The sequence below is a fragment of the Pieris brassicae genome, chromosome 6 (assembly GCF_905147105.1).
Source record: "Pieris brassicae chromosome 6, ilPieBrab1.1, whole genome shotgun sequence".
Classification (NCBI taxonomy): Eukaryota; Metazoa; Arthropoda; class Insecta; order Lepidoptera; family Pieridae; genus Pieris; species Pieris brassicae.
This window is the reverse complement of record NC_059670.1, coordinates 3241796-3256275: the sequence shown is the minus strand read 5'-3', so window position 1 is coordinate 3256275 and position 14480 is coordinate 3241796. Positions and strand designations below refer to the sequence as shown.

The following is a 14480-nucleotide window of genomic DNA, read 5'->3' as shown; positions in this document are numbered from 1 at the left end:
TATTGGGTCTTTGCCGATAAGTATGGGTAACTGCGATACAAATTTAATGACGTGGAATAAGTCATACCTGTATCTGATATTCCATAATAAACATATTTTTTAAAGAAATCAGTAGAAGAACTAAAGTCACTGTAATAGTAAAATGGGCGTAGAAGCCTAAATGGCCGGGGCACATTGCCCGAAGAACGGTGGCCGTTGGGGCAAAAAGACCTGGAATGGACGCCGAGGACCAGTCGGCGAAGCGTTGTACGGCCTCCCACTAGGTGGACAGATGACCTGGTGAGAGATCCAAAGCCCGGGGAACCGGTCGTACTGGCCTTTGTCCAGGTGTAACGTCACCAGACTGAAACGAACAAATACTTGCCACGAGAAAAATAAATCTTCATTCGAGAGGGGAGTTTTTCAATTGTTTATCATTTAAGTACAATGTCAAAGAGATGAGAAGATTTACGTCACGTATTTACTGAATGCATTATAACTCATACGCGGAATTGATTTATTTATACAAATGATATAATACTATTATGATTAACTCGCAGTTATATAACATTAATTATATTTCTCGCTATTTGAGATTCTACATAAGCAATTTGATGGTTATAATGAAATGATAATGGCCGCTGTAGTTAAATTATTATTTTCTTATGAAATTCTCCATTTTATGATATAATAAATACGATATGGTAAAGGAGATTGACTTTGCATTGATACCGATTTTCTTGCCATTTAGAATAAGCTTGACTACTTATTTTTACTAATGATACAATATGCTTTTGAGACATGGAACTGTCAAACTGCAGTGGAGGGAGTACTATTTATAAAGTATAAGATAAGCAACATATCATGACATCTTACTCGATTTATATGACTGAACTTGTATTACGATGTATTAATTCACGCTTCGCTTTGTTTTATTAACTGTCTTAAAGTGAATGGACATAAAACCAGGCAATATTAAAATATTTAAATCAAGTATACAGTTTAACAATTTTGTTCCCTTTGGGGTAGAGACTCTTGGGCCGTGGGGTTCAAGTGCACAGGCGTTTTTTAAAGATATAAAGTTGGCACCTGGTAGATAGTACCAGTGTCCCCATAACTGGTGCTTGCTTCGCTCAACGAATTAGTATCGCAATACAGCGAGGAAATGCTGTCGGCGTTAAAGGTATACCGGCACAGGGACCAAACTTTTTAAATTTGTTCCATTTTTTTTATTATTATTACTACGTAGGTGAAGAAAATTGTAACTATTTAAATTAGATAAAAAGATAACACTCTTTTTAATGGATAAAACAATTTCTCTGTTATTCATTTATTTTGTACTCCTACAACTATCACAAATATATGTAACAAAAAATAATTCTACTAAAGATATAACCATACATATGTAATACATAATTTATACAAAGGTTCAAACATATACAAAAGTAAAAAATCTATAAAATTTATTCAATACATTTAACTCAGAAATTAAGTTCTGGCCTGAAATGACCTTCTTCACTTCTGATCTGAAATGACATTCTACGAAATGAGAAAGGTACTCTGCATCAAAGACATCAGTTTACACCTCCGAAGTAGGATGCTTCAATGTTGCTGGCCGGTTGTAATGTATGGTTGCGAAGCTTGGACCTTGAAGGAGGCAACCATTAAGAAACTCGACGCCCTTGAAATGTGGTGTTACTGAAGAATGCTGAGGATAAGCTGGGTCCATAGTGTCACGAACGAAGAAGTTCTACGGCGGTACCGACTTCTACAAGTCATCATGATGGGCAAGGTCGAGGGAAAAAGACGCGCTGGCAGAAGGATGAAGTCTTGGCTGCGCAATATCAGAGTTAGCTTCATCCATTCTGACATGTTACTTATGACATATTAAAGCAATGAATCATAATAATGTAGTAAAACAGTCATGCGTCAATATTGTGTATCGGTAGCCCACTGTATTTGGCGCGCACGCGCATGTCGGAATACCGATGATCTCTGACCTCTGCGGTCGCTTCCGATTCGATAATTGCAATTTTTCCTCAACCTTGTCTTAATCTACTTCCGTAATTATTTTCACGCAATGTCGAAAGAATTTCCCTTTTCTTTTAAACATTTTTTTTTATCCTTGAACTGTTTGTCGAAAGTAATTATAATTATAGACAATAAGGCCTAGGACAGTGACATTTCTTATCAGTCTTTCTTATCTATTCAGAGATCTTTCCTATCGACTCATATTCCGAACTTTTGCTTAGGTAAGAAGCCACTAAACATCTGATAGTGATTGTTCAAACAGGTAGGTTCAGCTTATAATAATAGTAACTGTTTTTTATTGCTGTTGATCTCCCGTTCCGTAATATAATTTTAGAAAATAATTATAATTTATATTTATTTTAGTGTATAGAATCTATTATGAAATACTCAAAGTACAACCTACCTTGAACTTCACAAAAAAATCACCCACGCATGATATTTTGTTTGCAAACAATAGTCGACTGACACCATTAAACTATTGCTAGGCAATTATCTGTATGAATATTGATTATATTTAAATATTATGTAATTATCACTTATATCCGTAATATTTACATAAATCGCATTAATAAAAACTTGCCCCTTGTAATGTACTAAGTCCGGTTATAACTTTTTTATTTAAAACGTATGTTTGTACTATTTTCCTTGCTTCTTTATCATTCAGTGTAATATTATCGTTAAGCTTATAAGCTCATCCAAAACACAACCGCCACTTTGAGTAGAAAATATTTAATTATGTATTTAAAATTTTTACAGCTATTTTTAAATTAAGTATTAAGTTTTTTGTTAGGTAGGTTTGGTGTTTTTGTGTAGAATCTATTAGATAAGGCTTTTGCTAAAAAAAAATGACGAATAAGTTTGTACAATAAATGGTTTTTGCAATAAAACTTTACGGCACAACTGAGTATCAACTAAGAATTCGAAAATAAAATTATACAAGTACTATTTCCTATAGCGCAATATTAAGGTAGCTTTAATCTTCTAATCCAGAAGACCAGCTACGTGTGAATAGAAAACAAGAGACGACATGGTTATCGTTCTGTTTAATTGTGGTTAGTTAAGAATATAAAACGTGACAGGGAGTGCTAGACCAGACCTTCGCAAGCCCATGGGCGTAACTCCCGGCGCCACCCGCGAGTCGTATGAGCGTAAGATTTATTTATTTCCTTATTTCATATGTTAACAGTAACTTAATACTAATACAATAGAAAACATAATATAAACATAATAAGTAATAACTTAAAATCCAAACCATTTTATAACTAATTATAAATAATGCAATTCTTGCGAATTCAGCCAGTGTGCTAATAAAAACATCTGTCTCACAAGCAATAATATAAGAACGTGAACCACCGGCTAGAATGTATAAACGGTCTGTCTAATTCTGCTACACTGGACTGCTTTAATTTTATATGAGTAACTAGCTAACCCAGCAATCGTTTTGCCGCATAAATATTATTTCAGTAGTAATATCGATATTAAAAAGTAGGTATTAGTGGTAAAAGAGCTATTATTTACGGTTAAATGATTTTTCACAATCGATAGATTTTGACGACAGCTGATCGTTAAAGCAAGTCGAAAGTTATACTAATTGAAAATCTCTATACGCAGCAAAATAACCTCAAAGTGGCGGCGATGGCTCACTGTTCTCGCTTATTGTAAGGAACTCTTTAATCATTTGACTATACAATGGTATAATTTAGTATTGGATTTTTTTAACATTAATTTTTTTGGATTGCTAGGAAAATGCATATTCACGTCAATATTGGGGTGACATGTCCTTACTACTTAGGCGTATATACAATACTTTACGACATATCGACGTACCGAATATAGACAAAAATTATAAACTTCGGTCAAGCCGTTTTGGAAGAGTTTGGTTACAGTGTACACGAGAATATAGTAATTATAGTCGGCCCTATCACTGTCAAGATTGATCGCCAATCATCTCGAGACGGTCACGCTCGGCTTAGCCTGACCTTGGTACTGCAAAATTCTACGTATAATAATACGGACGTTGAAGTAAACATCGCCATGACTGATGATATAAAATTATTTATTTATGCTCCGACCACGTGCTATATATCATCTATTGAATGTTCCAAACACCTTTCTTTTGTTGTAAAATTACATGTATAACGTATGTGTAATTAGAAAATTTAATCAGATTTGTACGTAACTAATTCCTAAATTGTTAATCTGATTGCGGTCGTAGAAGGTCCAACTTTTCTATTAACATCTTATTTTGAAATAATATCAAATTGAAATTTGTGTTATTTATGGTGCAAGTTTACGAGTTAATGTTAGTATTTGTGTAATTTTTGTGTTAAGTAATAGATTTAATTTGTTGGGCTTCAATTTCAGGTTGCTATGAATCATAATATGAACTACACGACAGCATATAGCGACCAGTAACTTTTTATTATGAGTTTATCTACTAAATAAATTTTAAATTCCTTACCTCACTTTTTCTATATATTTTAATAACATGTTTCAGAAGATAAGAGAACATACAAAACAAATAATATTACATTTTCTTCCTCAAAATTAATATTAGTTTTTTTTGTTCCAGCTATGTCGGCCGATGGCTCGACCACAGATATCCATGGGCTGCTCAACGACACTGGTAAGTGTTAAACAAAAAAATTGTAAAAAGAACACCTGCAAAATAGCAAAATGTCAAAAAAGGGCATCTAAATCCATTAAAACCATTCACACAGATCGTTCAATCTTAATAAAGCTCATGTAAGCGACATCTACTGAAATCGTGCTAAAATATGTAAAAAATACTGTCTTTCTTAAAATATATAAAGTACATAAGTCTACTAGATGTCGCTTAACAGTACAAACAGTTGCTTCTCTGTGTTATTGTAGTGTACATCTTGTAACATAGGTGGCGCGCAATTCAAATATGATTTCTCTTAATACTACCTAGATGTCGCATTAACGATTAACAATTAACTTTCAAGTCTTGTATTATCAAATTTAATACATAGATGGCGTACAAACGCAAAATTATTTTTACCGCTAGATTACGTGTCGAACAAACAATTTCTACTATGATTTTAAATTTTGTATAATAAAACTGATTTGATTCTGTACCTTGGTATGTTATTGTAATATATACTTAACGGTATATCTAAATATGTAATTTTTTAAGTGTATTATTCAAGATGAATAAAAAATTTGGTAATTTAGAAAATACAAGGGGTATTTTACATAACGAACTTGAAATGTTTAAACGTTTTTTATTTTAATTTTTCTGTTTTTATATACGATTAATTATTTTATATACAGTGATATTTGTGTTGATACACGCACTCACTGACGTCATTCAATTCTCGTAAGATTTTTGACATCGATTGCCGGATTTCAACGAGATATTACGTAACATTTATTGGAATTGACTGACGGCTGTATAGGTTATAATTTTGAAGGCAAGTCAATATAACATTAATTTGGCACGCTATTTAATTTTAAAAAATCTACGAATAATTATCACTTTGGTTATCTTAAACGCGCGAATTATCAAGTGAGAATTAAGATTTACATTTGAAAGTATTGTTCATATTAAATGTTTATCATAATCATAAAGACGTTTAATTTTTAGGTTAGGTGTAGTTTTTTTAGTGTAGTTTTTTCTTTAAGCGTTACTCCGGCTTTTATTTATATTCTCAGTGACTAGATCTAGACAAAAGTTTATAACTTGTCTATATTTTTTTTTATGATTGAGATAGTTTTCTTCTCTCTTTTTATTATCTTTTGCTGCACCACTCTCGTGTTATCCTGAGATCTTCAGTTAGCGTAACCTGCAAAGCGAAAAGCTTTGCTTTTAAGCGATAACGCTACCCGTATTCAGCTTTTAATTACTATTTTTTTATGTTTGTTTTGTTTTCTTGTGTGTATAAAAGTGTAAATAAATAATTAACTATCACGTCAAAAATGGTTATGCAACAAACCGGCCATTATAAGTTCCGCTAGATCAAGCAAAGTATTTATGTTATGTAAGTGCAATGAATAATATTGCTTTATGTAATTGGAACGTGTCAATGATTTCATTGAGGGCTAGGTGTTTTGTTTAGTTTTCAACCGACTTCCACATCTGAGCGTTTTTTAAGGCAGTTTCTACCGCGAACCAGCTGCTCACTGAAGTATTTTCCGAACCAATTCGACTAAGGGTCCTTTAAGAAAAGAGCATAGCAAGTCTTAAAAGGTCGGCAACGCACTTGCGAGCCTTCTGGCAATGTGAGTGTCCATGGGCAGCGGTATCGCTTCACATCAGGTGAGCCTCTTGCCCGTTTGCCTGCTATTACATAAAAAAAGAAGTAGTTAAAAATTATCCCTGGACGAAACCTAATCTAGGCTTTGTTAGGTTTACAATGCGACATGGTAGATGGCGCTGCGTCTCACCCAACAAGGCAGATACGTTTTTGGGTATATTTATATAAAAATAATCAGTCTACACACGTGTGTAGCCATTACTTCTGTTTCCTTGAAGTATGAGATCAGCCTTTAAAATAAAAGTTATCCTTTTTAAATGGTTCAAAAACCCAAACCCGGTTACAAATATTTCATTTAATACGAACAAAAATTGTATATCTTAGGCTCGCAACCGTTACCTTAAAGGAATTCAGGTCGTTCACCTTTGCATTAGTTTGTATCCCAATTCCTAATAACTCTGGGGGGTTATTGAACTATGCAGGTGTTAAACGGAATTTTTATCTTACAGTAATTTTCCTATAAGAATATGTAATGCCTAACAAGACGTCGTCGTAAATAAAAACACACATTTGTAAAGAGTTTAATAAAGAGTACGAGAGAGAGAGAGAGAGAGAACGAGATACACGTCGCCGTCAGCCTTCCTAATGTTAGTCAACTAGGCTCATTCTGATATGTATATAAAAAACGTACTAAAATTACGAATTTTAGTCGGTAATTGGTTAAATGATTGCACACCCTCATACTTAATAGACTTCTTTAAATAATTTGTACGCAGCTTCGGCAAGATTAGCAAACTCGCTCGACGAGTATTTCGTGATTTTTTTAAAATGAGATGCTCCTATGAAAATAATTATTTAAATTTTTTAAAATTAAAATACAGGTGCTAAATAAATATCGTTTCGTCGTCGTAATTTTAGTTTCTTGGTAGATTGTATTAGTCTGTGTTAAATTGTATAAAAATCGTGCTTTTATTAATTTAGGCATTACAAATGTTATTTGTATGAGAACCAAAAGTATGGTAAAAAGTTCACTGGATCTCCCTTGAATTTGAAATTAAATTTAGACATGCACAGTTTTATCAACCAATAAAGATTTAAATACGAACCTACTCTGCCTCTGACTCTACCTCTATTTCATGTGGTATTAGTGATTAAACCTTTTACATAGACGTTGTAAAATTGGGCCACGTCTTTGTAAAATTGTAATAGTTCGTCTTGAGAAAAATCTGTAGTCGCGTTAGAACCGGCCAAGCCGGAATTCATTTCCTACTAATCTCTTACATATGTTCTGTATATCGGGTAACAATACTTTTTTTATAGAATAAAAACGGGCAGTTACTTGATGGTTATGTGAAATACCGCCCATGAACACTCTCAATGCCAGAGTGCGTGCGTTACCGGCCTTGATTTGGTACGGTCTTGAAGGATCCTAAGTAAAATTGGTTTGGAAATACTTCAGTGCATAGTTGGTTCCTCATAGTGGTGGTGCGCTGCAAAAGCTATCTTAAGTAAAGCTCAGTTGTGTTACGACGGACGTCGAGGTGACTGGTGATATTAAGTATACTACCACAGATCATGTTTCCTTAATAATCTGTACATTTAAATGGTCAAAAATGTCTGCGCTTAATTGATAATATATTCATTGTCACATGAAAGACCATATGTTTAATATCTAATTAGTTCAGGTCACTATCAGATAATACTATACACAAAGTCTAAGTTGCATCATAAAATTTTCCACGTATATAAGAAAAACTGTTCTTCCCGACTTGCTACGTTATCCAAAAGCCATACGTAAAAAAAATAAATATAAATCATAAGAGTCATAATTTTATAAGAAACGATTATAATTCTCATTTTATTTATTACTATGGAGGTTAAGGTGTAAACACTGTATATTGAAAGTTATCTTATCTCTTGTCATGGCGACCTTTTTATAAATTTCCAATAAAATTCTTACTAGCTTGTAATATTTATACTTGTTAAAACCAATAATAAGTAGGTATATGTCTTAGGAATTAAAAGAATTCTAAATTTAGTTATTAAACTTCATTAATTCAAAGTATGTAGGCAATTTTCCTCAAAAATATTCGGCCGTGGACTATTAACTGCATATCTACGTCTTGCTTGACACGTGTAAGCCGTGTTTATTAAACAATGTCATTGTCTATTGAAAAGCAATCCGGGAATAAGACTGGTTTTAATAAATTAATTATTAAAACCAGGAAACCATTCTAATAAACCATTAAATTGGAATAATTTGTAATTATTTATCACTGCATAAGAGTCGTTATTTATTACTTTTCCTTTAAAACTACATGAACTCAATCCCTTAAGTATATACACCGTTCCATCGCGAACACTAACAAGCTTTAGTAGTTAGTAATAAATAAATTGTGTTCTGTTGATCTATTCTATATGATAAGGTCGTCTGAAAGAACAGTCTTCAATGTTGAATTATAATAGTCCTACTGCGGTTTTTTTTGAATTAAGTTAATTGTTAAATCAATTCAGTAATGTTCAGATTGAAATTCAAAATATTTTATTCATTTAGGTAACACAATTTACTTATGAACGTCAATAAAGAAATTATTAATTGCTTTTTACTTTCAAACCATTAAGTGAAATTAAATGTTAACAATTCTATTGTACGTATTATTATATATTACAAAAAATACTATACATTACATAAACCCGCTGCTAATAGATATAAAAATCGCATAACAGTGAAAGTATCCTCCAACAATTAAAATCTAACGTAGTTTTCCATATAAATTCCTTTAACTACGTCCCTATAAATATTTTGATCAAAACAGCATTAAGATATTAATTCGCTGGGGACAATATATCACCTTTGACTTGTCGATACGATAAGCGATGGAAACCTTCCGAGTCAAGAGTTATCGTAACGAGAAGGTTAATTTGTGTGTTTTTGTGATTTTTTGGTAGGACTTTTCAGGTCTATGTGGGGCTGATTTTAGCATATAAGCAGTTTTCGATTACTGTTTATTTATTTATTTATATATATAAATAAGAATACAAAAAACCACTAAGAGGTTTAACCTTGGCGCCTGAAGGGCTACACATCTTAAATTTATGGAGTCAAACAGTTGATATTGTAATTTTTTATTTTTAAAGCGATATCTGGAATTCGGAACATTAATTATTACAAAATTACTACATTAATTAAAAACTCATTAAAAGCAAAAAAATTTTTTCACTATACTCCATAGATTCGTTGAAAAATTTGTAAGTTATTATACACTACTGACATCTACATTACTTTACGGTACATTGGACTATTCAATATCTCAAGTGAATAATTTTTCTCAACCATAAGATTGATGGTAATGGTTGCAGTTCTATTTTCTTACTAATTTAAACTTGGCGATTCAAACGGTTGGCGGAGTCTTGCCAGTTCTTCTCGGCCACTCTAAGCTATTGATTAGGGGATTGTTAGTAAATATTTATGCAGTACATTAAACAACGGAACGTTGCCTACCTGGGACACGTGTTGCGCCATGACTGCTACTCTCCTCGCCCGCTAACTAAGTAATTATAAAGTGTAAAATCTAAGGGAAACGACGTTTAGAAGGAAATCATGGCTTCGTCTGCGCAGGAGGCGTCTGGCACAAGACAAGATACGCTTCACGAAACTGACGGCCTCTAGTTATGGAGTAACTATTTATTTAGACCTTACTTTTTTATTATTGACTACGCAATTACACTACGCACTGAATCAATATGTTATTTATAATCGAGGTGCTGAATAAACGTTACTACAGTCAAAATCTGTTATAACGACATAATGGACTACTCATATTTGGTCGTAAAAACCGACAGTCGTAACAGCCGTTATTAACTACCTAATACTTTTATCCACCGCGCACCTTTGATTTTGGTCTGTATAACCGGTATGTTGATAATTTAACAATTAATAATGTTTTCTTTCCACTTCTTACCAATCAAGATCCAATATATTACGTAATCGGAGTAGGTCATAACACTCGTTAATACATTTTTCTTATCTATGAGGAAAATATAAATAACTATAAAACCCCATGACGGAACACGGGTCCATACAATGAATCTTAGTCCAAGTCTAGGTCAAAATCTAGGAATTCAAATGTGAAAGATTCTGAAAATACTTCAATAATATAAAATCTGTTATAATAAATATCAGGGTGGAATTGAAATTTCATTTTTGTGTTGATTAGGATATTTATCAATGAACCTTATCACTCGGCATGAATGCCGATAAAATGTAGGTCACAGGAAACCATCGAAATACAGGTCCAAGTTTACCCTACTCATCATATTGTTAACATTATATTACCACATGACAGATGGGAAAATTAGAAGACCCGTTACCGAAGGCTTATAAAATAAAACAAAAACTTGGTAATTAAAAAGAGTGGCGTAAAGTCGCCAGTTCTTCTCTTCCATTCTACGCCCTTGATTTGAGTTGAAAACTGGCATTAAATGTAAAATTAGCAGCAGTTTATATACATTTCTGTTTTTGACGTTCATAAGTGTACATTGTGTTACCTATAAGAATAAATTATTTCGTATTTTGAATTTTTAATATTGTAGGTACCAGGATGAGGCAAATGTTTAGACAAAAAGGATAAAATAGATAATTCAAACCGGACACTGTAAAAACATATGGATCTTTTAGCTACAAGATCGTTGAGCTTGGACGTCATTAATTCTCGTCATTGCATTTTCCTGTTAAATCTTTTTAAAAAGATTTTCACAGTTAGAATTGTCTTAAGACTTATGACGTCAATGGTAACAATCAGATAAAATCAGAGAAATTTAAACCTCATCCATCATATTGTGTGTATCTTATCAGACATTTATCAAAAGAAATGTATAAAGTAAACAGGTTTTCACAAATCTGTTCCTCGTAAATAGTGCGTTGAATTATCAATCAATTTGTTTTTGTTTTACAAAAATGTTATTTTGATGTGTTATTTATTTTAAATTTTCCAATATCCAAAGACTATTTAACAGAACTAGAGTCCATAAAGACTAAGAGTCAAATGAAAACTAAACTCAACGTTTTTCATTAGTAGTGAAGCTAATTTGCTAACTTCAATCTCGTACTGAACTCAGAATTAAAAGTGGACAGAAATATAACGTTGTCTATTGGATTTGTCCGCATGTATTTATTTATTTAGCCTTATTTAGCAGTAACGTTAATAGTCTCAAACAGAATGGCTTTGTACCACCCTCATTTTCTCCAGTTTTCTTTCACTGTATTGTATTAATTTTTACGTTAAATCTCGATTAAGGCTTAAATAAAATCAACTGTTTATCAGGGAACCGTATCCAATTCTATAAACTTAGTTAAGTACGTCATTATTGTACGTACTATACGGGAACTGGGAACTAAATAAATATTTTATCTAAAAAACTGCGCAACATGAAAACATATATATTGACGTAATGCAATGTTATTTATTATGTTTGAATGAACTCTTTATCGCTAATTTAAAATACTTGTTGTTTACAAATACGATGATTGGTTAATTTCCAACACACCCTATTTGCACATTACTGGAAAATAAATACAAAATCTTAGTACCGTTCGATACGTTATAATTTAACCACTGACGCACTACTTTTCTTTTAGACAGCATTTTGCACCAAGAGGTGAGACGATAATTAAAATATTGCTTTCATTTTAATATTTAGTAAATCCTAATTATTAATCAAAAGTTCAATTGTATCCTAAACGTATTTTTTTATAAACGCAATTACCGGGACAATCCTAACATATCGAGTAAGTAGATGTAAGGAAAGTCTCAATTTTTGAAGAACTAAAATTATCGTATTATATACAATACTTGACTTTTATAATGTGATAAATTTAGATTAACTCAACAGTTTGTGAGTGACAGCAATTTAGAACTTTGCTAGACTGTTGTAGGAATTTCCTAGGTTTACCGGCGAAGCAGTCGGAGGCACACTTTTGGAGTCGACTCGGAATAGGCCAACATTCAATTGCTTATGGGTAAACCATTATTTTTGTAGACATTGATACGTTCTATCATCACTAGTTTCCACAGCGCATGCGATGACGATTATTTATAGATAATTTTTTCATACCTTGGGTTATATTTTTGAAAATGTAACCTATGTCAGTCAGTAAAGATGCAGCTTTCTGATGGTGAATGAATTTTTGAAATCAGTCCAGTAATGCTTGTCTGAAAACATTACAAACCTACATACAAAAACACAAATGTTTCCTCTTCATAATGTTAGTATAGATAGAAGAATTGTAAACTATGTATTACAAATATTTCTTAAACCATCTGTGTAAAGTCTACACACAGAAAAAGATTTTCAATAAATAAAGAACACAATCAGGATGTAGGAAAAGCCTAAGGTCAGGTGCAGTATAATTCGCATTTCCGCCCGACTCGTCGTCATTTCCGGTTCCTCTATGATCGGTAGCTCATGTCTTTAACGAAGATGTTAGTCTTAGGTATTATGAAGAAATTAAAAATCTTTATGATTACGATTTTGCATGTAATATATGTATGTATGTATATGTCATCGATCCAAGTCATTTGCCTAGCTGTTTGATCAACTGGCTGAAAATCTTTCAGGCCGTTAGTTAAACGGCGCCGTTTAGTTAAAAGGCTAGGCTGTTAATTGAACGGCTAATTAAGCTAGTTGGCTGCGACATATATACATCTTTTTCTTATAAAATAAGTTAAGTATCCGCGACATAATTAGTAAAATATTGATCAGGAAGCCATTTAACTTCGACCATATCGTATTCGTTAGAGATTTCGTACCACGTAATTCTAAGTTTACGAGTTCAGCGGGCATGGAATGGAAATTACTCAATCAAAAGATGAAAGTTAGCCACCGTTAACTATTCAATCTTAGAGAGGTGTTATACTTTATACTAGCCAACTGTCAACTAATTAATGTATCGATATTGCATTGCATGGTAAGCTTGCTTAAAGTGGACATACGCGAAGACATTAAACTCAGAGTATCGTAATTATTATTATCCGGTATGTTAGATATATATTGTTAATACCGAAATGTGATAAAAAAACCTTATTAGATTTGAAATAATTTGTGTATAAATAAGCTAAAAGAAGATTTCCTAGTTAAGTTAAATATAATAATAAACATAACATTGATATTAATAATGTGAAGCTAGGAGTTAACATTTTTACTGACATTATTTTTTTATTTCAGAATCCGATCTCACTGGCCTTTCGCATGTTGGTAAGTGGACAAATACAGTAATTATTTCCTGTAAATAACACTTTATTTACATCACAATAACATAGAATTAATAAAATGAAGGCAAACGATGTAAACGGACGGTCTTACTGCTAAAAGCCGTTACTTCCAGACAACCCAAACATAAATTGTATAATTATGAAAAAATACAATACCGAACTTAAAACTACACTAAACTACTCAATATAAAACACATATGTTGTCATCTGTCATCATTGTTCGATTTAAAAAACTGTTCCACATATCGTAATGATGTCATACTGTCATACTATTAATAATTGTCGAAGTCATTATTGCGTTAACGATAAATAAGACCGACGGTTGGACACATTTCACTAGACCCCCGTGTCTCATATTTAATTCCATATTTTTTTACTTTACACACGTAAATCGTATGTTTGATTTTCGTAGCCCGCTTCATCTGCATGCAATGTAAAGTGGTAGCTACGATGGTTGCACTCCTGCAAAACTACATCGTATAAATTTAAATTATGAGACTGGTTAACAAAACAATAACTGCTGGACTTTGAGTTCTTACCTTTTAATTATAGAAATGGTAAACTAAGAGACAATGTATGTAACACGGTTTTCTCAAGAGCAATTTAAAATTATTCCAAATTTGAATTTGTAGTGTTGGCACTGTACATTGACCGTAGAACATTCTGCGGACATTTAATAAGCTTAATGATAATGTAGCTAACAATTGTATGAACGGAAACGTTAACTAGCGTGGTCTTAATTAAACATTGGTGTCGGTAACCGTTTGTCCTTCAAATTGTCAATTGTCATTTTCTTACACGAGCGACACCTTAATTATAATGCCTCAATGTAATTACTAAAAGAAGACGTAACTGCAGGCGTTTAATGGAATGGAAGGTTTTTATCATTTAATAACAAATCACTTACATTAGTTTAGGCTAATTTTAAACATAACAGTATTCATTAATTTTTAAAACTAATTTTACTTTATAAACAATA

General features: G+C 32.4%; 1 protein-coding gene across 2 annotated transcripts in view; it reads left to right on the top strand.

The window, feature by feature from the left end:
- The window catches only part of LOC123710666, a 144382-nt gene that overhangs the window by 76654 nt on the left and 53248 nt on the right, over nucleotides 1–14480 (top strand). For both annotated transcript variants that reach the window (XM_045662713.1, XM_045662714.1), the window contains exons 2-3: nucleotides 4583–4636; nucleotides 13455–13484. In XM_045662713.1, the coding sequence (XP_045518669.1) occupies nucleotides 4583–4636; nucleotides 13455–13484 (84 nt within the window). The remainder of the gene's footprint in view (nucleotides 1–4582; nucleotides 4637–13454; nucleotides 13485–14480) is intronic.